This window comes from Acanthamoeba castellanii, assembly GCF_000313135.1.
Source record: "Acanthamoeba castellanii str. Neff unplaced genomic scaffold scf7180000084623, whole genome shotgun sequence".
Taxonomy (NCBI): domain Eukaryota; phylum Discosea; order Longamoebia; family Acanthamoebidae; genus Acanthamoeba; species Acanthamoeba castellanii.
Window position 1 is genome coordinate 2,296 of NW_004457352.1, and position 25,081 is coordinate 27,376.

The 25,081-nt window shown below is 61.0% G+C and overlaps 8 protein-coding genes across 8 annotated transcripts in view; 4 read left to right on the forward strand and 4 right to left on the reverse strand.

Annotated features, from left to right (window-relative positions):
- Positions 1-385: 385 nt before the first annotated feature.
- Positions 386-2,703, forward strand: ACA1_082130 (uncharacterized protein; the record flags this gene model as incomplete). The annotated part of the gene is given in 9 exon segments (XM_004336205.1): positions 386-478; positions 559-630; positions 719-758; positions 875-1,320; positions 1,398-1,612; positions 1,706-2,223; positions 2,239-2,315; positions 2,430-2,517; positions 2,609-2,703. The coding sequence occupies 9 exon segments, from the start codon at positions 386-388 to the stop codon at positions 2,701-2,703; spliced, it is 1,644 nt and encodes a 547-aa protein (XP_004336253.1).
- Positions 2,704-3,145: 442 nt separating this feature from the next.
- On the forward strand, positions 3,146-5,396 carry ACA1_082140 (RNA 3'terminal phosphate cyclase; the record flags this gene model as incomplete). The annotated part of the gene is made up of 9 exons (XM_004336206.1): positions 3,146-3,448; positions 3,523-3,605; positions 3,733-3,794; positions 3,966-4,050; positions 4,158-4,279; positions 4,516-4,602; positions 4,683-4,819; positions 4,901-5,101; positions 5,202-5,396. 9 exons carry the CDS (start codon positions 3,146-3,148, stop codon positions 5,394-5,396), a joined length of 1,275 nt encoding a protein of 424 aa, XP_004336254.1.
- Positions 5,397-5,472: 76 nt separating this feature from the next.
- Positions 5,473-12,510, reverse strand: ACA1_082150 (uncharacterized protein; the record flags this gene model as incomplete). Its single annotated transcript, XM_004336207.1, has 21 exons — positions 5,473-5,771; positions 5,847-6,098; positions 6,193-6,459; positions 6,538-6,642; positions 6,709-7,302; positions 7,388-7,609; positions 7,713-8,656; positions 8,823-8,950; positions 9,024-9,235; positions 9,301-9,432; positions 9,536-9,605; positions 9,674-10,320; positions 10,570-10,743; positions 10,827-10,949; positions 11,021-11,172; positions 11,264-11,346; positions 11,415-11,518; positions 11,613-11,785; positions 11,872-12,023; positions 12,111-12,313; positions 12,372-12,510. Coding segments are annotated over 21 exons (5,175 nt in total), but the record flags the coding sequence as incomplete, so codon positions are not given.
- A 266-nt stretch (positions 12,511-12,776) lies between these two features.
- Positions 12,777-14,999, forward strand: ACA1_082160 (Enolase-phosphatase E1, putative; the record flags this gene model as incomplete). The annotated part of the gene is made up of 11 exons (XM_004336208.1): positions 12,777-12,838; positions 12,931-13,075; positions 13,190-13,298; positions 13,361-13,415; positions 13,500-13,618; positions 13,708-13,847; positions 13,907-14,059; positions 14,309-14,399; positions 14,494-14,602; positions 14,691-14,857; positions 14,956-14,999. The coding sequence occupies 11 exons, from the start codon at positions 12,777-12,779 to the stop codon at positions 14,997-14,999; spliced, it is 1,194 nt and encodes a 397-aa protein (XP_004336256.1).
- Positions 15,000-15,117: 118 nt separating this feature from the next.
- Positions 15,118-16,450, reverse strand: ACA1_082170 (alanine racemaselike protein; the record flags this gene model as incomplete). The annotated part of the gene is made up of 4 exons (XM_004336209.1): positions 15,118-15,389; positions 15,471-15,618; positions 15,712-15,902; positions 16,006-16,450. 4 exons carry the CDS (start codon positions 16,448-16,450, stop codon positions 15,118-15,120), a joined length of 1,056 nt encoding a protein of 351 aa, XP_004336257.1.
- A 460-nt stretch (positions 16,451-16,910) lies between these two features.
- ACA1_082180 (acetyltransferase) lies at positions 16,911-18,679 on the forward strand (the record flags this gene model as incomplete). The annotated part of the gene is made up of 6 exons (XM_004336210.1): positions 16,911-17,230; positions 17,323-17,430; positions 17,521-17,621; positions 17,730-17,816; positions 17,899-17,998; positions 18,166-18,679. 6 exons carry the CDS (start codon positions 16,911-16,913, stop codon positions 18,677-18,679), a joined length of 1,230 nt encoding a protein of 409 aa, XP_004336258.1.
- A 41-nt stretch (positions 18,680-18,720) lies between these two features.
- On the reverse strand, positions 18,721-22,157 carry ACA1_082190 (uncharacterized protein; the record flags this gene model as incomplete). The annotated part of the gene is made up of 11 exons (XM_004336211.1): positions 18,721-19,730; positions 19,861-20,026; positions 20,128-20,247; positions 20,356-20,516; positions 20,584-20,974; positions 21,051-21,163; positions 21,243-21,360; positions 21,442-21,609; positions 21,674-21,711; positions 21,813-21,932; positions 22,028-22,157. The coding sequence occupies 11 exons, from the start codon at positions 22,155-22,157 to the stop codon at positions 18,721-18,723; spliced, it is 2,535 nt and encodes an 844-aa protein (XP_004336259.1).
- A 79-nt stretch (positions 22,158-22,236) lies between these two features.
- The window catches only part of ACA1_082200 (uncharacterized protein), a gene marked incomplete at both ends in the record, with an annotated part of 3,111 nt that continues 266 nt past the window's right edge, over positions 22,237-25,081 (reverse strand). The window contains 10 exons of the mRNA XM_004336213.1: positions 22,237-22,373; positions 22,438-22,503; positions 22,619-22,699; positions 22,780-22,822; positions 22,907-23,466; positions 23,545-23,616; positions 23,704-23,769; positions 23,884-24,603; positions 24,705-24,773; positions 24,857-24,978. Coding sequence (XP_004336261.1) covers positions 22,237-22,373; positions 22,438-22,503; positions 22,619-22,699; positions 22,780-22,822; positions 22,907-23,466; positions 23,545-23,616; positions 23,704-23,769; positions 23,884-24,603; positions 24,705-24,773; positions 24,857-24,978 — 1,936 coding nt within the window. The remainder of the gene's footprint in view (positions 22,374-22,437; positions 22,504-22,618; positions 22,700-22,779; positions 22,823-22,906; positions 23,467-23,544; positions 23,617-23,703; positions 23,770-23,883; positions 24,604-24,704; positions 24,774-24,856; positions 24,979-25,081) is intronic.

The following is a 25,081-nucleotide window of genomic DNA, read 5'->3' on the forward strand; positions in this document are numbered from 1 at the left end:
TTCGAAGACGTCTTCCTTCTGGCGGCGCAAGGCGGGACCGGCACCGACTGCCCAGCCCCCTACCTTGTCGCCTGCATCCTCTTCTTCTGCGCCATCTTCTACCCCTTCTTCGTCGCTACACAGGTCCTGGGGCTGGCTCTTATTTCTGGGCTGGATCTTTGCGGTGGGCTATCTTGTCGGTTATGTACACCACGGCGTGCACGATGGGTTCCACAAAGACTACCTCTCCAGCCTGCCGCATCCCCATCTCACCGCAGGAGTTGAATCATCACCACTCGCGAGAATAACTACGGCATCTTTATCTTCGTCATCATCATCTTCATCTTCATCTTCAACACTGGCCGGCTCGATTCCCATTCCTTCTGCATACTCCTCCGTCGAGGCCATGAACCTCACCGAGGTCCTGGGCCAACGCCTTCGAATGACACGAGGCCGTGTTGCCTCCTCGCTACTAGCTGCCCAAGAGGCTCACAGTCAAGTACGCCCGACCAGCTCTTTTCTCTTCTTCCCTCCCGCACACAAGCAACCGCCAGCACTCACCGCCTTCCCGAACAACAGCTCTTCGACAGGCTGAACTGGGAGGAGACTCGCCGCTACTTCACAGACCACAAGCCCCCGCAGACTGGCTTTGTACGTCGCTACCTCCACATCATCATCGTCGTTTCTCACGTTCTCTGCAGCCGACTGATGGGTGAGCATCATCTTCTCATCGCCGCAGGATGGCATGTCGGCCGCGAGTCTGGGAAAGCATTGGACAGGTACCTCGGCAGCTCGACATCTCTATCTGTAGCGATCTGCGGTCTCTATGCTGTTTTCATTGACTAACACTTCATGATGATGGTGATGATGATGACGACGATTCTGTGTTGCACAGTGACGAAAGACCCGCATGTCTACACGATGAGTTGCACCGCTTTTGACCTCTTCTGCATGCGCTACCTCGACTTTGTGCCCCGCCGCCCGGGCCAAACGATGCTGGGCGTTCGGGCTGCGGAGATGAGCGAGAACGCCGTCAAGAACGCCTACAGCCTGCAGCAGATCCCGCCCATCTTCTACCCCAACATGTCGGAGGTGGGCAAGCGGATCTCGGGCAACAACTTTGCCAGGGTGCTGGCGGTGGAGATGGCCAACAACAACTGGGACAGGCTCAACGAGGTCCGGCGGGGCAACAACCTGGGCCCCACCGAGGTCGGCATCATCTACAACGCCTGGGTGACCAGGCAGGGCACCGTCTTCTCGCCCGGCCTCTTCATCGAGGCCTGGCCCGACGTTGCGAGCTCCCGGTGGCCCGCTTTCATCAACGACACCATGGGCGTTGAGGTGAGCTCCCCCCGGTCCGGCGATTGCATGTTGTCGTTTGCTTGGGCAAGATCTGTGGTGCTGACCTCCCCCTGCAGCCGAACGGAACGATGAAGCAGAAGTGGCGAGACGTGGAGCAGGTGTTGGTGCTTACCCACGTGCACCAGGACATGTTCTGGCACTGGATGGTGAGCGAAGCGTATCGCATGCTGCCGCTCTACCACTACCTGCTGGCCCATCCCGATATCTATATCCACATCAACGGTGGCCAGTCCTTCATCCAAAAGTACAGCGAGATGTACGGGTTTCCCAAGTACGTCGCTCCCCACCCCCATCCACACACTAGTCCCAGAGGTGACTGTGAACTGCAGTTGCCCCACGCTCAGCACCACCTCTTCACTTCCAGAAATCGGTTCATTAGCTGGGAGTACGTGCGAGCGCAGGTGGTCTACTACGTTCAATCGATCGACCGATCGGACGTGCCCTCGGTGGCGATGACCGGTATCATCCGACACAACCTGTTGGACTTTGCCGGCGTCCCGCTCGAGGCGCGCAGGAGCGAGCTCACTCCCCTGAGCAGCATCAAGCAGTTGTACCTCGGCCCGACCAATGAGGTACTAGAAAAGCCCTACGACCCTGCCGCACCGCTCCCGGTAGTCGACGACGACAAGGCCGAGCATATCGGCACCACCCAGCCCGAGGTGGTGATCAGGCTGCTCTTCATCGTGCGTGACAACCCGAGCGTGGGCCGCATCATCATCAACTACGCCCAGCTCCAGGACGCCTTCTGGACCCTGGCTCTGCGCTACCGGCTCAAGGCCCTGGCCCGCGGCCACAACGTGCGCCTCCAGATCATGGAGCACCCGTCCAAGGCGCCTATGATCGACACCTGGCGCGCCTTCAGCCAGGCCGACATCATCCTGGGTCCGCACGGAGCAGGTAAGCCCACATATGTGAGACTCGAGTCTCACCTCACCATCTCGATGGCGTCTCACAAGAAGTCTGTTCTGCTCAGGGTTCGCGAACTTGTATGCGACGCGGCCTGGAGCACACGTCATAGAGGTACGGTGATGTGTAGAGTGTGTAGGGTTGTGTGGGGCACTCACCATGTCGTTGCGTGATATGTGCAGCTGGTCCACGCGCGACACCTCAACATCTTGAGCACGGCACGACTGGGCCTGGGCTACCACGCAGTCCTCACGAACATGACGTCCGAGGGTGCGCCACTCAACCATCATCCCATCATACCACGGTAACGTGGGTGCTCTCATCATCTCAACTTGCCTCTCTCTCTCTCTCGCGTTCGCAGGCACAATCCCGACTGCCAAGTCACAGAACTACGTGGCTGACATCCCCTTCATCTTGAACCTGGTCGAATACCTGCTCGACGTTAGATTCCCATGAACAACGCCGCCCTGATCGCCAAACACATTCATCTTTATCATTGTACCTCAAGATTGGTAGAACTATGATAAGAACACGACTATTTAACTTTCTACTCGCAACTGTTGCATTGTAAAAGAAGAAGATGAAGGAAACCACCCTTCTGCGAACATCAAGATGAAAATAAAGTGGAAAAAAGTGCGATAAAACGAAGAGCCTTGTCCAGCAAAGCATTCACTCGAATCGTCAACACACATCAATCGCCACAATGAAGAAAGGAGGAGGAGGAGGAGACAATAGAAGAGGGGGCGGTAAGCGAAATCGGAACGAGAAGCCCATTGCAGAGAATGAAGAGCAAAACAAGAAGGCGCAGGCCCAATCTGCAGAGGGAGATGAAGGCAGCAACGACCACAGCGGAGGGAGGGCAAAACAAAAGAAGGGAGGAAAGAAGAAGGGGCGCAACATGCTCAAGTTCGAGGCCAGGCAAAACAGGGCGGCGCAACTGCACACGACCACGTCCTTGGCCGAGGGCGGCAGCGTGACGATGGACATTGATGGACATCCGCACCTGCTCATCGATGGTGCCTACAAGGAGGGTGGAGGCCAGGTGCTGCGCAACACGTTCTCGCTGAGTGCACTACTCGGGCGGCCTATCAAAGCCTTCAACATTCGAGCCAATCGCAACCGGCCGGGCCTCATGGCGCAGCATCTCACCGGCATCCGTCTCGTGGCCGAGATGTTTGATGGATGGCTCGACGGCGCCGAGGTACGTGTTTTTGTGAATATTTATTTTTTAATTTTAATGTAATAATAATAAATCAAATGAAAATGGCACCGCAGCTGTGGTCGAGGGAGGTGGCCTTCAGGCCGGGCCGCTTCGTGGCCGACCGCAAGCAGTTCACCGGCGACACGGGCACCGCTGGGTACTCCCTCCATCTTCATCTTCATCTTCTTCCTTCATCCTTCTTCTTCTTCTTCCTCTCTCTCTTGTTCTGGGGCTCACCGCAGTCTTCGCAATTGTGAACGTGGGACGTGTGCTGCGCTACAAAGGAGCGCAACGCTGCTGATCCAGATCTCGCTCCCTTGCCTCGTCTTTGCGCCCCGTGAGACCCGTACGCTACCCCGCACGCGAGCAGTGCACCCGTCGTGTCCACCATCATCAAACCGACTGACCACGCACACGCACCACGCACACGCACCATCGCACACGCACACGCACACACGCAACACGTGTGTGCCATACGTAGTGGTCACCTTTTGCGGGGGCACGAACGCGCTCGCAGCGCCGCAGGTGGACTACTGCGCCATGGTGTTCAAGCCCATCGTGCAGCGGATGGGCGTCGAGTTCGACGTCGACATCGAACGGAGGTACTTACCACAATCGTCGATCTCTCCCTCTCTCAATGTTGGTGGTGCCGACCACTTGCGAGGCGCCCCGCAACCAACTGACCGACCGGCGTTGTGCGCAAAAACAGAGGGTTCTTCCCGCTGGGCGGTGGTGTGGTGCACGTGCGAACGAAGCCGGTGCAGGACACCCTGCGACCCATCACCATGTGCGAACGCGGCAAGGTCAAAACGATCCGCATTCGAAGCTTTGGTACGCACGACACACGACACACGACACACGACACACGACACACGACACACGACACACGACACACGACACACGACACACGACACACGACACACGACACACGACACACGACACACGACACACGACACACGACACACGACACACGACACACACGGCACACACGGCACACACGACACACCACAACACGACACCGCACGTTTGGTCTCGCTTACGTGTTTGTTCTTCTCTTTTTCGTCCAGTCGCGGGAACCATCCCCAAGCACGTGGCCGAGAGGATGAACGCCACCGCGCGAAAGATGATCACCGACTACCTCCGCAAGGCCGATGGTACGCATGCGTGCGCCACTTGCGTTGCGTTGCGTTGCGTTGCGTTGACGTCCCCCTCGTATCGTATCGTCTCGTCGCAGAGGACCAGCGAGTCAGTGTGGAGGAGGAGATCGTGGAGGAGACCGACAAGGCTGCTGTCGGCAACGGCACGGGTCTCATCATCACCGCCACCACCACCACCGGCTGCATCTTTGGCGGCTCCGCGCTGGGCGAGCGGGTATGCATCCCCCCCGCGCACCACTCACCAGTCGCGCTGCTTTGTTTGACCCCCCCTTGATCTCCCCCGCATAATTTTCAGGGCAAGGCCGCGGAGAAGGTGGCCGAAGAGGCGGCGGCGAGCATACTCAAGGACCTGCAGGAGGGCGGATGCACGGATGAATACCTGCAGGACCAGCTGATCATCTTCATGGCGCTGGCCAAGGGCACGTCCAAGATCAAGACCGGACCGCTCTCGCTTCACACCGAGACGTCCATCTTCTTCACTCAGCTTCTCACCGGCGTACGTCTGTGCTCGCGACTCTCTTGTCTGTCAGACTGTAATGACCGCTCTATTTTTTCCTCACCGCCGCACACCTCACACGCACACACCGCACACACAGGCGACGTTCAAGGTGACGAAGGCCGACGACGCGGTGAACGCCTACTACATCCAGTGCGAGGGCATTGGCTTTGTCAACCCTCACTTCCAAACCACGCCACCCGTCGTGGCTACCGCGCCTGCGCCCACCAGCGCTTCCGTCCCATCATCAGCACACCCAGCAAATGAAGAAGAGGAAGAGGAGGCGATGGAGTGACGCGTGCTTACATCCAGAAGAAGAGGCTTGTGCAAAAGAGTTCGTCCCATATTGATGGGAAACCAAACACGGGCCATCACTTGCGTATGGCGCCCCAGACGTCGCCACCAGAAGGGGCTGAGCCAAAGGGTGACGCGCCCGCCGAAGGCACGAGGCTGGCAAAGCCACCACCGCCGCCACCGAATCCGCCACCGCCAGCCGCAGCACCGAAGCCTCCACCCGTCCCGGCGAGACTTCCGAAGCCGCCGCCACCGCCGCCGGCCGCACCGCCGAATCCGCTGCCAAAGGTGCGCTGTCCGGCGCCGCCGGCTGCGGGAGCGGCCGACGCCGAGCCGAAGCTGGTCGCACCAAATGCCGGAGTGCCGAAGCCGCCGCCTGCCACCACAGCGTTGCGTCAGTACACGCCTTGGGGGAGGTTTGATAAGATGCGAAGAGGAGCGTGTGACGTACCAGTGGCGCCGCTGAGCGGGCTCGGCGCGCCGAATGCCGGCTGACCGAAGGCCGGGGTGCTCGGCGTCGAGCCGAAGCTGGTCGCACCAAAGGCCGGAGCTGCGGTTGTCGAGGCGCCGCTGCTGAAAGGGGAGGCTCCCGCGGCGCCGGCGCCAGGCGTTCCGAATGAGGTGCTGCCAAAGGCGGGAGCCGTGCCCGAAGCCAGCGTGGGCAGGCTCGACGTGGCCCCGAAGAGGCTCATGCCACCACCACCTGCCCCCCCCCCAGCGACCCCTGCTCAGTGAAATGGTCGGGGGGGGGCAGCATGACAGCGGAGGAGGAGGAGGGAGAGGAAGAAAGGGTTTACCGGAGGCGCCGCCGCTCGCGGGAGTCGCTGCAGACGCGCCAAAGGCGCCGAAGGGCGAGGAGGCGCTCGGCGTGGAGGCGCCAAAGAGGCCGGGAGCGGCGCTGGTGGTGGCCGAGGCTCCGGGCGTGGTGGTCGAGAGACCCGAGCCGAAGGGATTGGCCGCGGGCGTCGACGAAGGCTGGCTGGTGCCCAATGACAGGCCGCCAAACATGCCGCCTGTCGCAGCGGGCGCGGCAGCCGCACCGAACGGAGCAGCAGCGCCCGACGCTGACACAACGCGCGGCAGAGTCAGTAACAAACCTTTGATCACATTGACCACACACACACACACACACGGCACACTACCTGGAGCGGCTGGCGTGGAACTGAACGAGAAGGATCCGAAGGGCGAGGCTCCGGTCGGGGCCGCCGCCGCCGCAGCTGGAGCGGCCGCCACGGGAGCAGCGCCAGCTGCTGGCGTGGAAGAAAACGAGAAGGATCCGAAGGGCGCGGCAGAGGTGGTCGTCGCAGGGGCACCAGCGGTGGCGGCAGGAGTGGCCGCCGCGGGCGTCGACGAGAACGAGAACGAACCAAAGGCCGACGTAGAACTGGCGGCGGCAGCCGGCGTCGCGGTCGTGGGCGCCGGCTTGTCGGTGATGCCGCCGCCGAAGGAGAACAAGCTGAACGGTGCGGGAGCGGCAGTCGAACTGCCCGCCGCGGGCGCAGAAGCTGCAGCGGCGGCGGCTGGTGCCGGCGTCGTTGTAGTGGCCGGCGTGGTGGCGAACGAGAAAGCTGGGGCGCTCGCACTCGAAGGAGCGGCTGCGGCTGCGGCGGCAGCAGGTGCGGGCGTCGTGGCTGCGGGTGTGGCCGGCGCAGTGGCGGCCGACGTGGAGGCGAACGAGAAAGCGGGAGCGCTCGCACTCGAAGGAGCGGCTGCGTCGGGCTTCGGCAGAGAGAAAGAGCCGAAGGGCGCAGACGACGACGAGGCAGGCGTAGTCGACGATAGCGGTGCGGCAGCGGTGGAGAGCGGCGCAGCCGAGGAGGCAGCACCCGAGCCGGCGAAGCTGAAGCTTACGGGTGCGTCATCGGTGCTGCCAAAGAGTGACTTGGCCACGGGCGACTTGCCAAGCTCTGTATGGTGGTCAAGCAACCACCCACAGGCACGACGGTGAATCGATGAGTGGGTCGAGACGGCGAGAGAGATAAGGGTACGCACGCTTGGGTGTGGCAGCGGAGGAGGTGGCGCCGAGTGTCGCGCCACTGGGCTTGGTGGCATCGGTTGCGACGGCTGCGGCGGTGGTGGTGGTGTCGCCCTTTTTGGCGGCCGACGAGGTGATGGGCGCCACGGAGGGGCCGAACGAGAACTCGCCGGGAGGCCGCACGTCTCCGGCCACCGATGCCAGTGGGTTGGGCAACGGCTTGAAATCAAACAGCGAGCCTTGTTGAAGAGTGGAAGATCATGAGCACAACCACTCCACTGTGTGCGTGTCGTGTCGTGTGTGTGTGTGTGTGTGTGTGTGTTGAAGAGAGAGAAATCGTACTTGCACCGCTGGGCTGGGTGGTTGCTTCCTTCGGTTTGGCGGGAGCAGTCGCTGCGAAAGTCGGGGCCGGTTTCTGGCCAGAGCCGCGGGCGAGGTCCGGGTACTCATCCTCGCTTTCGTCGGGGTACTCGCCCTCATCGGTTTCCTCATCTTCCTCCTCTTCATCGTCGTACTCACCTTCTTCACCTTCGTCCTCTTCGTCGCTGTCCGACCGCGAGTAGGCCGACGCCAGGTTGACCGGGACGAGCCGCTGCTGCGGAGAGGTGGGCGAGGAGACCGAGATGGGCTTCGTCTCCGGCACGTTGAACGACGGCAGCGAGAACGAGCCACCACCGAACCCACCGGCCGCCGCCGCGCCCTTGTCGGCTGCTGCTGCAGTCGTCGCAGAGGTCGTGCCCACAGCTTTGGGCTTCTCGCTGCCAGCGGCCGAGGTCAGCGATGTGCCGAAGGAGAAGGACGACGGCGTCGAGCCTCCGCTGCCGAACGCTGCAGCCGGCCCGCCGAAGGAGAGGGCCGACGACGGGGTGGCGAGCTGCGATGATGACGTGGTGGCCGGACCCTGATCCCAGCGCCCGGCAGCAGCGGGCTTGGCCGCCGCCGCCGGCTTCTCACCGCCAAACAGCAGGGGAGGCGCGGGCTTGTCGGTCGCCGTGCGAACCGGCGCGGCGCTCGCCGACGAGAACGAGGGAGTGCTCGGTGTGACCGCAGCAGACCTGGCTCCTGGCTGCGTGCCAGGCCTGCCACCGGTGGCTGCTGCCGGGGTCTTGCCGACGGGGCTTCGCCGCGGGGTGTTGCGCACGCGTTGGGTGATGATCTTCTTCAGCTCCTTCATGCGTTGGTTGTAGACCTTGCCGCTGGGCGTGGCTGGCAGCTCGGCGCCCAGGCGGCGCGGGGCGCCTTCCTCTTCTTCGCCATTCCGCTCTCTGTCCAACACGGAGAGCCGACTATGGAGAAGAAAACGAACGTGAGCAAGGCCGTATGCGTGTGTGTGCGTGTGCTGGCGAAAGGCAGTACCGGCGCTGTTCCCGAGCGAAGGGTGATTTTTTCCCGGCGGGCGAGGCCGCCCGTGAGGGCGAAACTGCGAGACCGAGCGAGAGCGTGGAGGCATACTCGTTCTGTATCTTCAGATTCTCGAAATCCTCGATCATGTCCTGCAGCTTGACCGCCTGCGTCTGCGCTATTTCCTCGTAGCTCTTCAGCGTCCGATACAGAGTGTCGCCCACCGGCACGCGCATACCCTGGCACCAAGCACGGAAGGAATTAGAGCCATGCGTGGCACCATGGATAGCGACGAGAATCGAGAGTGCGTACCTTCTTCTCCTTCCTCCTCTGCACGTCCCACATGCGCTGCAAGTGGGTCTCGACCTCGGCGATCTTGGTCTCCACGTCGGCGTACAGCTTGTGGATGTTCTTCCGCATTGCCGCCGACTCGGAGTCCAGCTTGCGATTGTTGAGCAGCAGCTGGTACTGCCTGTCGGTCTTGGCATGGAAGAGACTGTCGGCATCGGTGTACAGGCCCATAGCTAAGCGGGGCGTCGTGAGTCAGGCAAGTGGTGAGACGAAGAGAGAGAGAGAGAACGGGACCTACCTTCCATGTAGTCGTCGTGAACCTCCTTCCGCGTGCGCTGCTGCTGCAAGTTTTGCTCAGTGATTGCGTTGAGGTCATCGACCAATTGATCCGTCAAGTTGCGCAGGTGCACAAGCCCGGCCTGGGTGAACTCTGTATCGCGTTTGAACGACGCAACTTGAGTCAACGACGCACTCACCGCTTAAAAAACAAAACAAAAACAAAAAAAAACACTGATTACAAGGCCAAGTCGTACCGCCTGGCGTTGCGGGGCCATTCTCGATCTTGTGCATCAGCTTCGCAGTCTCCTTCTCCGCAGCGCGCACCTGCCCAAGAGGGGAGCGTTGGCCCTAACATCCCAGCAAGGAACGAGTTCACAGCAGGAGTGAGGTACCTCGTCGAGCACCTGCTCGAAGCTGGCGATGTGCTCGATGAACTGATTCTGAAGATCTCGTGCATCGCCTCCCTCGCCGACGACAGGTCGGCGCGGCACAGGCTCACGCGGCTTTGGCGCAGCAGCAACGGCGGGGGCGGGTGTTGCGAGCTTGGGTCCAGCGCCGGCCGCCGCAGCAGCCACTGCTGCGCGGGATGTCGGCGCAGTAGCGACAGAAGGCTGGACGGCGGTCGGTTTCGTGGGTTGGGCTGCGGGCAGTCTGGGCTCCGTAATAGGCGAGGGAAGGATAAACGTGGGTGCCTCCTGCGGCTTGGGCTTTGCGGGCTGGACGGCAGCAGCCGACGGGAACGACGAGAAAGGCGGCGCAGCTGTCGCGGCACCGAGCGCGGGGAATAGCGGAGGAGCCGTCGCTGCGGTGGGGGTCGGCTTGGGGAGTCCGACGGGCGCGGGCTTGGCCGCATCGGCGGCCGGCTTGGGGAGTCCGAGCGTGAACGGGGGAGCGCCAGCACCTGATAACGGCGCCGCGGTCGCCGACGGCGCGCCAAAGGAGAAGGCGGGCGCAGCAGCTGGTTTAGTCGCTGTGTCCTCAGGCTTCTTCCCCTGCAGGGCAGGCGTCGGAGCGCCGAAGGTGAAGGCGGCGCCGGCGTCTGTCCCCGACGGCGCGTCAAAACTGAAAGAGGGGAGGGATGGCCCACCAGCAGCAGAGGCAGCGGTCACGGGTGCCGAAGGTACGGGGGGCTTCATTGCTGCGCCTAGGCCGTGCGATGCCTGACGCAACGAGTTACGCTGGCCCGGGGGCGATAGCGGTGTGGCTGCGGCCGCGCCTAATAACCGAAGTTAGCAACTGCGCGGTATGCACCGTGGTAAACCAACTGACAAGGGACAAAGCAGCGTACTCGTCTCGGCCGGAACCGCCGTGAGTGCCACGGACGGGACGAGCTCGGGCTTCGCGGTCAGAGGGGGAACGGTCTGTGTGGCAGGAATGGGAACGGGCTGTATCATGAAGGGCAGCTTGAGGTTCTCGTCCTTGGGGAGGTCCGTCTTCACAAACACGTATGCCAGGAGTTTGCCTGAATGGCGCCGACGATGAGTGTCAGAGGAGAAACGATCAGCAACCAGAATCACTCGGCAAGTTTGGCATGGTGAGCTGTACCCTCGTCAATGAGAAGGAAAAGGACGGGAGAAGGCGCAAAGGGTGTCCGGTCCGCGTTCGTTGGGTCGGGCATCGGATCGGGCTTGGTGAAGTCAAAGACCATACCGATCAAGTGGTTATCACCTACAGATGAGTGCGCAAAGGTTTTTAGAACAAGTGCACGTGTGCAAAGGGACGAAGTGATCTGTGCGTACCCTCGGCTCTCATGGGCACCTGCGCGCGGAACGAGTCGTTCAGGGACAGGGGATCCAATGGCTCGTCGGTGCTCGCGGAGTTCTCGGTGCTGAGCACCTCGATCTCGGCAAAATTGCTGCCGCCTACCATCAGCAGGCCCCAGTCCTTGACCCTGAAATAAGGAGCGTACGTGTGTGAATTAGACCGAGCCCAAAAACACACAGGTGAATGGAACGAGTGAAGGAAATGGAGGGTTCACATACTTTCCGAAGTGGTAGAAGCTTGTGCGCTGCGGATTGCCCATGCCGAGGTAGCTCAATTGGGTCACCTTGGCTTGCTCCGACGCCTTAAGAGGTAATCAATTGGTTAGAAACGATCGACAAACGCATAGGGAAGCTTGTGGTAATAACAGACCTCCTTAGGCAGCTCCATGTAATAGAACATGCTGTCGCCAGGGTTTTCAACGGGGCGATAAGCTACGCCGATCGTCCGAGCGCTGATGTTCAGCACCTGATGCGCTGCACGTGAGAGAGGAGAGCTCGTGTGTTAGAGATCAAGCAGCACTTGGCTTTCTAGTGGAGGAAGACTAGTGGTGATCAGGGCTCATGCTACCTTCGCATTCTTCTCCGGAGAAGGCGGATTCCGGCTTGGGGAACTTCCCACGGAGCTGCCCATCTTTGCTGGCCCACAGCACATCACCGCCCTTGGTGCCGCATATGACCGCCTTGCCCGAGATCGACCAGGTGAGGGACACGATCTGACCCGGCAGCCCAGCGCCCCAATCACTATTGTGTTACAACAGAAGACACAAAGATCAGAACAACCACGAACACGCGCCCGGGGAGGGTGGCCTTCATGAAGAGTCACGTACAATGATCGCTGGGTTGCCGAGTCGACGAGGGTCACTTTGCCCTTGGAGTTGAGCGCAAGGAGCAGATTGGGGATGATCGGATGCCACGAGAGTTGGGCTACCGTCTCGTCCTTGGAGGCACAGATGCGCACCTTGCCGAGTGGTGCCGGATTCTTCTCATGTGACGTTCGCCCAAAACAAGAGAGCGATCAGCTTGCTGTGCGATGAAGAAACCAGCTTCACATCATGATGGAGTGTACCTTTTGCTCTAGTGCCTTGGCAGAAAAGAAGAGTACGGATCGCCGCTTCGCCAAGGCCAGTACAAGCTCGTCGCTGGAGAGATAGAGGCCCTTCACGAATCCCTTCACGGGAGCTTGTACGACCTCAGCGGCGGCGCCCTCCAACAGGTTGGCCTTGGCCTTGGCCAAGTCGACAAGGCGGTTTGTCTTGGCGAACAAGAGGTCTGCGCGCATCAAGGGTTAAAAGGAGTGGGCGCAGTTGCAGGAGATGGAGAACGGTACGTGATTTCCAAGTGTAGATTGCTGTGAAGCCAAAACGGTTGGAGACAGCAAGGTATTGAGCCTCCGCAGGAGTATCATCCTCCGGGTACTCATTGCTCACTGTGACTGCTCCCGCTTCGATAAAGCGCCAGGGCAGCACCTGCAGCGATCATCATCAAATTAACAGATTAACAATTGAAAGCAACAATTGGCAACATTTCGCCTGTAAATAATTCAATTCTAAGTCACAAGGATCAAGAGGTACCTCGTCTCCCATGGTTCAGCGTGCAACGTGCGCTTGCCAAGATGGAGTGCTTCCCGCGTTTTGTGCTTCGCGAAGATTCTGGACTTTCTTTTGTTTCTTTGCAGTTTTCCGACTTTTCTCTTTCGTTTCGTTCTCCGCCACCATCGCAAGCCAGCAAAGATATGAGTTCGCCTTCGCTCATTGGTGCCGTTGTCCTCGACATCGAGGGCACCACGACCTCTATGTGCGTCCCCATCGTTTGCCATCTTTGTTGCAACCTGCAAATTTTCTATAATTTGATTTTTATTCCAATTCTCCGTTTCGGCGTCTCTGCAGCTCGTTCGTGGCCGATGTGATGTTCCCCTATGTGAGGCGCAACTTGCAGACCTACCTCGACCAGCACTGGGACGAGGCGCAGCTTCAAGCCGACGTCAAGCTCCTCCGCGAGCTGTCCCAGGAGGACGCCAAGAACGGCGTCGCAGTACGCTACACCTCCTCTGCCTCTACTTCCCTTCGGTCGGTTCCAGCGCCTCAACTTCTACTTTTTCTCCTCCTCCTTCTTTGCCTGTGTGGCGATGATGGTGGTCGTGGCCAGGGTGTGCCGGTGATCCCCGAGGAGGGCGACAAGGCCACCGCCTTGGGCAAGGTCGTGAAGAACGTGACGTGGCAGATGGACCAGGACCGGAAGAGCACCGCCCTCAAGGGTACCCACCCGCCACCCCGCTCCTCTTCCACAGCAGACCTGTCTGACTCTGTCTTGCTTCAGCTCTCCAGGGCCACATGTGGGAGAGCGGATTCGCTTCTGGCGAGCTCATCGGCGAGTGCGTACTCATTTTCTGTTCATTTTTCGTGGTGTATAGCTGATGTGCGACTGTTGATGATGTGTGACATCATCACCACCGCAGTGTGTATGAGGACGTGATCCCCTTCTTGAAGCGTCTTGACGAGCTCATGATCCCCACCTACATCTACTCGTCCGGCTCGGTGCACGCCCAGAAGCTGCTCTTTGGCCACACCGCCGCCGGTACGTCATGCAAAACGAACGTCTTTTACGGCTTAAATATGGCCGCCTTCTCAACTCGGGACTTTTCGCCTGGACAACAAACCACGCAGGCGATCTGCTGCACTTCTTCAAGGGCCACTTCGACACCACCATCGGACTCAAGGTCGAGTCGCCCAGCTACGACAATATCACCAAGGCCATCGGCGTCGCCCCCGAGCACACGCTCTTCGCCACCGACAACATCCTCGAGGTACACACACACACACCATCTCTTTTGTCTAACATACAACTGACTCACCACCTACGTAGGCCTACGCTGCTGAGAAGGCCGGCTGGCACGCCGCCCTGGCCGACAGGCCCGGAAACAAGGCTCTGCCCGAGGGCCACCACTTCCCAGTGGTGGACTCGCTCTACAAGCTCCTCGATGGCACCGACAAGTTCGCCTTCCCCAAGGACGTTCAGGTACGTCACACCTCAATGTGTTTATCCATTTTTATATATATTAACCACCTCGTTCAACCTGCTGCCGTCAGTGAGTGGGTGGCCTCTGGAGCTGGTGGTTGTGTTTGTGTTTGTGACGCACACGCTCTGCGCTAAAACACTAAAACGCGACGCACCCGTCGTTATCCAGCCTCGATACAAACACTCTTTTTTTTTGGTTGGGTGGTGGTGTGAGGTTAAACTTACACTTACACTCTGGGTGCTGCGCAGCGGGTCCCCAGAGTGGGCATCGCAGTGATCGTCGCCCGGCGTAGCGACAACAAGGTGCTCGTGGGGAAGCGCAAGGGATCGCACGGCCAAGGTCTATACATCCCCCCCCCCCGAGCCTTCTCCTTCCCATCATGATCACGACCTTCAGCTGAACCAAGTTGGTCGGTCTGGGGGGTGCGTGCCAGGCTGCTACGCTCTTCCCGGTGGGCACCTCGATTTCGGCGAGTCGTGGGAGGAGGCCGGGCGGCGGGAGGTGATGGAGGAGACCGGCCTGGAGCTGGGCGACGACTTCAAGTAAGTGCCCAGCCACCCTGAAGGGTTTTAGCAGCTGATGGAAGAAGAAGAAGAGGTCAGAGCACGAGCTGACCCGCCACATCTTCAGGTTCGCGACGGTGGTGAACGTGGTGGCCTACAACCTGCACTACGTCACGCTCTTCTTCCTGGCCCACCGACGGAGCGAGGAGCAGGAGGCGGAGGTGATGGAGCCCCACAAGTGCGAGTCCTGGGAGTGGGTCGATTGGGACGCCTTCCCGCAGCCCTGGTTCTCCAGTACGCCGCCGCTCCTCCTCCCACGCGCATGCAAACGATCTCACCCGTCATCACGCCACCGCACACGCACACGCACACGCCGCTCTTCGCAACTGCAGGCATTCGACTGCTGAAGGAGGACCGATGGTCGCCGTTTTCGTGATCATCGTTCGCACCGGTTGTTCTGTGCAAGTTGAAGCACACCACCATCGTCATCATCGGCACTCTTGCAGAATTTTGGGCCGGTTGCAACCACCGAACACAGGTGGGCACTCTGGCACTCACATGCCGGGTCCTCGCGCGGAGACGGCCCAGACGTCGGTCACCTTGTCCTCCTGCACGGCCACCATCCAGTCGTAGAGGTTGGACGTCGGGTCGCAGTGGCCCGGCACCAGCCACACCCTGTCGCCCACCTTGAAGTGGGCAAGGGCGGCCAGGTTGCCCGGCGTGCGCGGGATCAGCTTGGTGTGCTCATCGCCGGCTTGCTCGCAATCGAGTTCGTCGTTCTGCCACACGACCGGCAGCCCCGAATCCACGGCATACGCCTTCAACCCTGAACAACAAAACGCAAAACGCAGGCGATTGAGCGCTGATACTGGGGTGGTGAAGATGAGGAGAGGAGAGTGTAAGGCACCTGCGTCGAGTGTGACCCAGCCGCGACCGGCGCTCGCGGTGCTGATCACCGTGGAGAGAATGAACATGCTGTTCTTGAAGGGCGATTCCGTGCGGTCCTCGGCGTTCTTGTTGAGACAGTAGTCCCTGTCCATCAGCGCGTACGACCCCTGTGTGCGCACACGGCACGGCACGACGCGACACGACACGACACGTGAGTGTACACGCGCGGAGGGAGCAGTCATTGGGTGGAGCACGGGTACGGGCTGGATTTCGTTGTAGACGCCCGAAGCGATCTCGTACGGGAAGCTCCCCGTGCCACCGCCAGAGACGAGGAACTCGCCCTCGGGCAGGCAGTCATTCGCCCGCAGCAGGTCGAGCGCCTTCCGTGCCAACGCCGCGACGTGCTGGACCGTTCGCTCTCGATCGGCTGCCGCGCGCACGTGCTGGTTCCCTGCAAGAACAAGAAGAGGAGGAAGAACGAGAAGAAGAAGAAGCCGTGAGTTATGAAGAGCGCACAATAAGCGAAAATGAGAGAGCCGGGGTGTGTCACCCACCGCCATGGTAGGCCTGCAGGCCGATGAAGCTGACATGGCCGCTCGGGTCCCGATGGGCGGCAATGAGCCGCCGGGCGAGCGCAACGAAGGTCTCCTCGCCCTGCTGGGACGCGATGTCGATGCCGCACCGCTGCTGGCCCACGTCGATCTCGATCACAACGCCCACCCGCGATGCTGCACTACTGCCGCCGCTGGCCGCGCGCGCCTCGTCCATCAGCACCTGGAGCACGCCGGCGTCGTCCACGGCCACGCCCACCCGCTTGACGCTCGGGTGCGAGGCGAGCTCGCAGAGGCGCCGCAGCTTGCTGCGCTCGACGACCTCGTTGGTGACCAGGAGGTCGAGCAGCTTGCCAGAATCGGCTGAATCCTCTTCGAAGAAGCGAATGAGGGGCTCCATCTCGGACACCTTCTGAAAGCAGAAGCCGCTGGCCTCGCCCTCCTCCATTTGCAGCTTCGCGATCGCGCCACATTTGTGTGCCTTGAAGTGAGGTCTAATGCGCACGCTGCTGCTGGACGATTCGCGCACCAGAGCTGGGAGGCGCCTGAGATTGGCTAGTAGCGCTCCCTTGTCCAAGATTAGTGCGGGCGTCTGGATGCTGTCCACACCATCACCGACCGCTGCTGGCGCCGGCCTCACAGATGCGAGCCTCGTATTGAATGAAGGAGCAAGCGAGGTCATCGTCCTACAGCTGGGCAAGATGCTACGCTGCGTGCGCAGACCAAAGTGAGCCCTGCTCGTCTTGAGCCACACCACCCTGCGCATCCAAACCAGCTGCCTAGCGAGTTGTTCAAATTCCTTACAACACGCCGACAAAATGCCCACCACACATCGGAATTTGAAACGCTTATGTACTCAACATCTGTTTGCTTGCTCCCGTCGGCCAATGCTTGAATTGGAGTAGATAATGCGCAGCAGCACCTGGAGCAAGTCAGCAACACGACATACGCTTCCGACCTTCTTGTTGGCATCGCAAAGCAGACAGTCGACCCTCCTTGTTTCCCGATCTGCACGAGCATTTTCTCCTGCGGCGCCTACTGCATTCATTTCCTGCGCATCTACATCGGCAACTCCTCTTTCCCTCCTGCGCAGTCGACCTGCACAGCTGCGCGGCTTCCACTCCACCCACGTGCAAAGTCGCCGACCGCTTGGACCCGCCGCTACTCGCCTCATCTACACCGAATTAAGCACCTCCAAGACCTTCTCTGCTCTCACTACCATGCTCAGGTACTCCTCCTCCTCGTCACGACTCACATCTTCGATTTGAATCAATCACGCTCTTTTCGATTTAATCAATGAAAACCATTCATACCATTCAGGAGATCGTCTGGTAACAAAGCAGACTCGCCCACCAAGGGCCAGCTGCAGCAGTTCTGGGAGCGATGGATCGCCGAGCGGCCGCAGCACCCTCGGTGGAGCACAGCCTGGTATGTGCTCTGTCGCAGTGAACTGAGTAGTAAGCGTCCCACACCACCTCCTGACCCCTGAGAGCCATGGCCTCGCGTGGATGTGTGCAGGTGGTGGGACATGTTCATCATCTTCACCGTGTTTGGCATCACCGGCTCGTCCACCATGTTCTTCGTGCGACCTTTCATCACCAAGTTCCTGAAGCTTGAAGGTATCGCCAACAGTTGAAGCGTTTTCCTCGCCTCGGCCAAGCCTGGCTGACCCATCATCGCCTTTGGTGACGTACACAACACAACACAACACGTTCGCGGCTAACCAGGTTCGATGAAGGAGGGTCCTTGGTCCTACCGCCTCATCTCCGTGGCAATCATCATGCCCATGTATTCTCTCATCCTCATGTGTATAGGTACACTCCGCAGTTTGTGTTGCCTTCACGATGTCGTCTTCGCCACTGCGGCCATGCTCGCCTCACCTCCTCCCAACAATAGCGACGATCTTTGGCAGGCACGCCTACTTCAAGAAGGTGGTTATGCGGATGTGGGGGCGATTCCTTCCCAGCAGGTGGATGAAGACCATCGAGGGCAAGAAGTAAGCCCTCTCCTTTTCCCCTCTCCACCCTCGTTTCGGTCGAAGTTATGATAGTTTCGGTCAGTTTTACATCTCTTCCGAGCAATCCCTATTTGGTCTGCACCTAGTTCTTATCCGTGGTTGGTCAATTTTATTTTGAACGAAACGTTGCAATGGAACGAAAACAGAGAGAATTTGGGGAATGCCACCACCTTCGCACTGCCAGCTGCGGCCATACGACCTGTCGAGCTGCCGGGCGACCTGGCCGCGGTGCGGAGCCTGTTCCGCGAGTACGCCGAGGGTCTGGGCATCGACCTGGGCTTCCAGGACTTCGAAGCCGAGCTGGCCGCCCTGCCGGGCAAGTACGAGGTGCCCGCCGGCCGGCTCCTGCTGGCCTGGCGTGGAGGCGAGGCGGTCGGCTGCGTGGCCCTGCGTCCGCTCAGCGGCTCTGATGCCGGCGCCTGCTGCGAGATGAAGCGCCTCTACGTGCGGCCGCATGTGCGCGGCGAGCAGCTGGGGCGCCGGCTGGCCGAGCGCATCTGCCAGGAGGCGCGCGAGGCCGGCTACTCGCACATCCGCCTCGACACGCTGCCGACCATGACCACCGCGGTCAAGCTCTACACGGCGCTCGGGTTCACACCCACCGCCCCCTACGTCTTCAACCCCATCCCCGGCGCCATGTTCCTCGAGCGCGAGCTGTGATTTAATTGTTTTGATTTTTACTGATTATTATTTTTGTACCATTACACTGTGGTGGCCTCGGGCTGGTGCAGAAGGGCCTTGAACCAGGCCTGGTCGCGCACCGAGGCCAGATCGTTGTCGCCGCTCCACAGCTCGACCGCGGGTCCACGCCCGTCGCGCCGGCACTTCTCGAGCCACCGCCGGCTGTCGTCCGCGTTGCCCTCAAGCGCGGCCACGCAGCCCAGGTTGTACGCGCCCGCGCCCGACTCCACGCCCTCGGCCGCCGCCAGCTTGGCCTTGGCCTCGCCCCACCACCGCAGCTGCGCCGGGGTCGGGGTCGGGGTGGCGGCGGCGGCCGTCCGCCCGAGCTCGACCAGGGCCACGCCCCAGTTGGCCAGCACCTGGGCCGCGCGCCGCCGGTGGTCCCTGGCCTCCTTCTCCTCGCGTGTGCCCTTCGCGGCCCGCGGCTGCTGGTGGTTGGTCACCTCCGTAGGCTGCGCCCGGTGCTCGCTGTACCAGGTGGGGATGTGGCTCGCGGCCGCGCGCAGGTCCTCCTGGCCCTTGCTCCACTCCTCGCCGGCGCCGTTTTCTTCCTTCTTCGCGTTCGTCTTCGCGTCGTTTTCGCTCTTGGCCGAGGTGGTCCACCGCGCGATGGCCGGCATGCACAGCTGGTAGAGCGCGAGCGAGGCCTCCAGCAGGAGCGTGCGACGACGCGCTTGGACATCATCGTCGCCGCCGCTCGTACCTGCCGCCGCCCACGCGCGCCGCAGGTTGGCCCAGTTGTAGAGCAGGCGCAGGATCTCGTCTTCGTGGTCGCCGCCAACCCACGCCGCCGCCGACGCGCTGGCCGCGGGAAGGAGGGCGGCGGCCGAGGAAAAGAAAGCGTCCAAGTCGGAGGTCAGCGACGCGGGCGCGTCGAAGGGCGACGATGAAGAGGATGCGGCCTCAAGAGGCGCTGGGATGGGCGACAGGTCGGATGGCGATGACGAGAGCTGCGTGAGAATGGCCAAGGCGGCGCTAAAATGCCGATCGGCCTGAAGGAACAGCCACTGCTTGTTCGTCGCCTCGACTCCTACCATGAGCATTGCATATTAGATCATCGCTCGGCACGACACACACACACACACACACACACACACACACACACAACACACAACACACAACACACACACCGCTCGGCACGACACACGACGATAGGGTACCGGCAATTGTGGTGGGAGGAAGGGAGGCGAGGTAGGCCAGGCACTCGGCGGCGGCCTTGAGGCCGAGGGCGGCAAGGTCGTGGTTGGGCGGGACCGCGCGCCGGCACACATCGAGACACGCCCCGAACTTGGCCACCGCCTCCCGCGCGCCGTCCGCCGTTCCCTCCTGCCGTCATCGTCGCCGTCGTCGTCGGCGGTGAGCGAGTCAGAAGAAGAAAAAGAGGGGCGACACCGGGGAACGTCGGCGACACAGACACAGAGACGTACCAGCTCGGCGCCGTGGAGGAGCGCGAGCCCCCAGTTGTAGAGGGCGTACTCGTCGTTGGCCTTGCACTTGATCACGTTCTCGTACAGTCCCGCCGCCATGCGGAAATAGCACACCGCCTCCTGCTCGAGCGAAAAAAAAAACCAAACAATAAATAAATACATAATAAAATATATAAACACAAATAAAGAAAGCATTATTGAAATATAAATATAAATTATATTGTGCACCTGCTTCTTGGGGCCGCCTCGGTCGATTTTGCTCTTCTTGCGGGCGGCGAGGAGCGCGTAGCAGTCGGCCTGGATGCGCGGCAGCACGTAGGCCTCCTTCGTACGGATCTCTATGCCGCCCAGCTGCTCCTCCGCGAACATCCCCTGCTCCAGCGTCTCGCCTGTTTTCCACGCTTGCGTGAGCACTCTTTACGCGCCTGCGTGTGCGTGTGCGTGTGCGTGTCATACCGGGCTTGAGGTCTTTGGAGGCGAAGGTGATGCCGAGCATGGCCTCAACGCGGTGGAGTATGTCCGGGAGGGACAAGTGGCGCAGCACTTGCTCCTGCTCCCCGCCCTCAGCTCCGGCGGCCTTGGCAGCAAAGCCGGGGTAGAGCGCGCAGAGGCGGCTCCGCACGCGCGCCCACAGCTCCGCGGGACCGTCGGCGAACGCCCGCCGGAAGCACTCGCAGACCATGCCGCGCATCTCCCGCTCCAGCGCGCACTTGCGGCACTCGCCGGTCGCAGTCGATGACGAAGACGACGGCGGCGGTGGTGGTGAAGCTGCCCTGCGGCGGCGCTCGTCGCGAGCCCGCTTCATCTCGGCCTTGATCTTGCCGCGCATGGCCGCCCTCACGTCCCACTGTTTGTTGAGTCGACAGAAAAGCGAAAAAGGGTAAGGCCACACCGCACACGCACACGTGCAGATGAAACGGTACCTTGATGGCGCGGGCGATGAGTTCGGAGAGAAGACGAGCGCGCAGCTGCGGATGTGACACGTGGTTGAGCAGCAGCGCGAGCCCGCGCACGTTGATGCCGCGCCGATGAAGCTCTGTCAACACACACGCACACACCATCAGAGTGAGCACCTCCACACATCGGCGCATCGCGCGTGCGGGGGAGTTGCCAACCTTGGACCAAGGTGTCGCCGGGATAGGGCCACGACGACGATGAGGCCACGTTAGACTCCAGCTCGTCGGCAAAGCGGCGGATGACGTCCTGCTTGAGCCTCTCCGTCGCATTCCTCACCTGCGCCGGGCGGTGGCGAGTGTGCGAACAAGGAATTTGAGTAATGCGCGTACATTCCAGGACCAGATGAGAGGAACCAACCTCTTGGTTGTGGGCCTGATGGTCGTCTTCGCCGAACTTGCTGAAGGCGTCGCTGGACAGCGGCCGGTCGTACTCGCGCACGAACTCGGGCCTGAGGAGACGGTAGAGGAACGACGTGGGCGGTGCTCCCTCCACGGGCGCCTCTGGTGGAAACAGCCGGGCCGTGTCCTGCGGTTCGAGCGTGAGCCATTGGGGCCGACACATCGCGGCACATTGTGACTGAGCTGCGTACCACGACGTAATAGTGCCCGTCCGCGCCGCGGTGACCCTCTGTTTACACGCGCACGCACGCACGCCACCGCACACGCACACGCAAGTGTGAGGAATGCGGCTAGCAGTGGGGCGGCTCGAGCTGGTGGGACACGTCGTACCGATGTCGCAGCAGGTGTAGAGGAACCGTTTCTGGGCGAGGCCTGCCCAGTGGCCCTTGAGGTTGAGCACCGTCGACACCACCTTGATCCGCTTGTTCAGCTCCTGGATGCCACTGTGCACTGCAGTGCCCGGACGAACAGGGTCAATAATAAGAAAATAAAATAATAAAATAATAAAAAATCATATAAAACATTATAAATACGCGGGCGGGTACCCGTGTTGCCACCGTCGGCCGAGCCGTAGGCCAGGGTCTCGGCCGTGATGGGCAGCATGGAGTAGCACATCAGTCGGTAGCCCCACCAATCGAGCAGCGCCACCAGCGGGCTGGGTGTGTTATGTGACATCACGTGTACGCGTCAGCCCCACGAGTCGAGGATGCAATTGGGAGGAGAGAGGGGCAGGCGACTGAAGGTGTGCGACGTCTCACCTGTGCAGGCCGACGAGCATGCCGCAGGAGAAGAGGGCGCTTGCGGCCTTGAGCTCGTGACCGGCGCACTTGGCGGCGAGACCGTCGTTGCCTGTTCGATACGTCGATTGGTTTTGGGCGGGGTGAGCGGCATCTACCCACAGCGCATAGAGAGCAGGCGAGCAAGAAGTAGGAGGAGAAGGAGTAGGAGTAGGAACCGTAGATGTTGTTGTTGTCGATGGCGAACTTGAAAAAGATGCCCGCCACACAGAACTTCTCTCCGCCTGTCGCAGTACCCACGCACAAGCTTTAACATCCCACAACGGCGCCGACACTGAAAGGGAAGGGTGCAGCTAGCGTGTGGAGGCATGCGCTGAGTTGTTGTTGTGTGCATCGTACCGGCAATGCCGCCAAAGTCATCGGAGGGCTTGATGGTCTTCAGCGCGTTGGGGAGGCTGCGCTCGCGGATGATCGTTTCGCCTGCAGGACAGACAGGGGACACAGTATTAGTACACTTCCAGCGTCCTTCTACCGCGCGCGCACTCTTCAACACGACGTACCGATCGCCTTGGCCACCGACACGAACTCGGTGTACAGCCCTTGCTACAACCGACAGGAAACGAATGAGATCGAGCGCACGCGCACACGTACCACCGCACACGCGGGAGTAAAGATGGGAGCGAGTACCAGTTGCTCGGCGACGTGCATGCGCTTCTTGGCGTCGTGGGTGGAACTGGTGTCGTCCATGCCGCGCACGATGCGGTGGAACTCCTGCGTCCAGTCCCGGGCCATGCCGTCCCAGTCGGCGCTGGTCCGCGGACGGTGCTGTTCGCAGTAGTCCACGTCGTGAGCGTGGTGGACCACCCCGGCCTCGCGACCACAGGGCTCGCCGGCCTCTTCCGAGTCGCCCGCAGCCTCGTGTCTGCCGTCGTAGCCGATGTCATAGCCGCTGCCGCCGTTCATGTCCCGCTGGTAGCCCCCCGCGGCGATGTGGTCCTCATCATCGTCGCTCCAGTTCTCTTCGGGCTCATCGCCGTCATCGCCGTCATCGTCGTGTTGCGCGTGGCTGCCGTAGGGCGTGCCATCGTGCGCGTAGTACGAATCGGTGTCGGTCGCTGCGCTCCGGTCGTAACCGCCGTTGTACCCCTCACCGGCATCGTAGTCGTCTTCGTCTTCTTCCGGAGCGTCGCTGTAGCGTTCGAGGTCGCCCAACAGCGGACGCACGCCCGCCCCAATGCCGCCTTGCTCTGTACACCACCAGGCGTGTGAGAAAAACGAGATCACAACAGAAGAGATTGGAAAAAAAGAGTACTGCTGTGGCGTACGTATGTCGGAGCCGACGTAGCCGGAACTGTGCAACGACGAGTACGGCCCACCGGTGCTCTCCTTGCGCTCGGCTTTGTGAGGCCACACACGCGATGTGTTCAAATGTGCCACGTCAGCAAACTGTTTCTCGAAGATTTGTACAAAAAAGGTGGGCGTACCTCGCATCGCGGAGTAGCCGACGCCACTGGTGTTGGCGTAGGGATTGCTCTCGCCCGCATCATCGCCTGAAAATGTGGGCTCACTCGGCGCTAGCGAACACACAACACACATCAGACACCATGCGAGAGCGGGTGAGTGCCCACAGATATCTCAGCAAGACCTGACGGTGACGGCAGTACCGACAAAGTCGTCAGAGAACGAGGACGGATCTACGCTCGTCATCGTCGCGGTCGCGCCAAAGCTGAAGAAGCTGAACAGCGATGTCGGCCAGAACGAGGCCCCGCCGTTGCTGTTCGGCTGGTAGGGCTGGTTGACGGCAACTCCACCGCTGCCGCTCGTATCCGGCGCGTAGTCTCGGCCTCGACCCCGCCCGCGTCCGCCTGCCGGCGTGGCCTCGTGCGTGTACGCGGAAGCGGCGCCATAGCCACGACCCCGCCCGCGTCCGCGTCCGAGATCAGGCGCGTAGCCGGCGACGCAGTGGCCCGCCGGCAGAGTCACGCAGATCGTCGTTGTGGTGGTGGTGGTCGTTGTCGTCGTTGGCATGGCGTAGCCCTTCGCCTTCCTGGGCTTGGCGTCGGTGTCGGAGTCGGCGTCGGCGTCGTGGTGGAGCGTGTAGGCCGCAGATGATGAATAGAGGCCAGCGTCGAAGGTCGGGCACATGGGCACGACGGGCAGCGGGAGCACGAATTCGGGTCCGTGTGAGCCATACGCCGACAGCGGGTGGCTGCCGCCCAGAGACAGCTTGTACCCGGCAGCGCCGTAGCACGCGTGACCCTCCTCTGCAGAGGGTACAGCCGGCTGGTAGCCCTGGCCTGATGAGCCGTAGGGGGTCGGCGCAGCACTACGGTAGCCCTCCTGCGGTCGCTGCTGCTGCGTAATCGCGTAGCCGCCCAATGATCCTAATGGGGACACGCGACAATCATCACCGTCATCATCAGCTCGAGCTGAAGAAGACAAAAACGGTGTTGGCTTGCGTGCAAGCGCAGCAGGGTGGGGGTACCCGAGGGCTGGGTCTCGGTGTGTGGACCTTCCTTGTGGTGGTTCAACTGCAGAATGAGCTGCTCGAAGCCTGCAACATATCCCGCCATACGTAAGTAAGTGAGGCAACGCCAACCCAAAAGGCCGGCGTAAAAGTAGAGGTAAAAGTAGTACTTTGGAAGGCCTGGTTGTCGTTCAGCCCGGCCCACAGCTCGTCTAAAGTCGGCGGCGGCGCGTGGTTGCTTGTGGCACCACTCTCCTCCGCGCTCTCCTTGACCTCCGCGTAAACGTCCAGCCTATTATGCCCGCAGTGCGTGGGCGGTTGAACGAATGTACGCGTTACATTCTCGATCGAACACAAGGGTGTGTCGCACGTGCGATGGCGGCTGTGCGCGCACG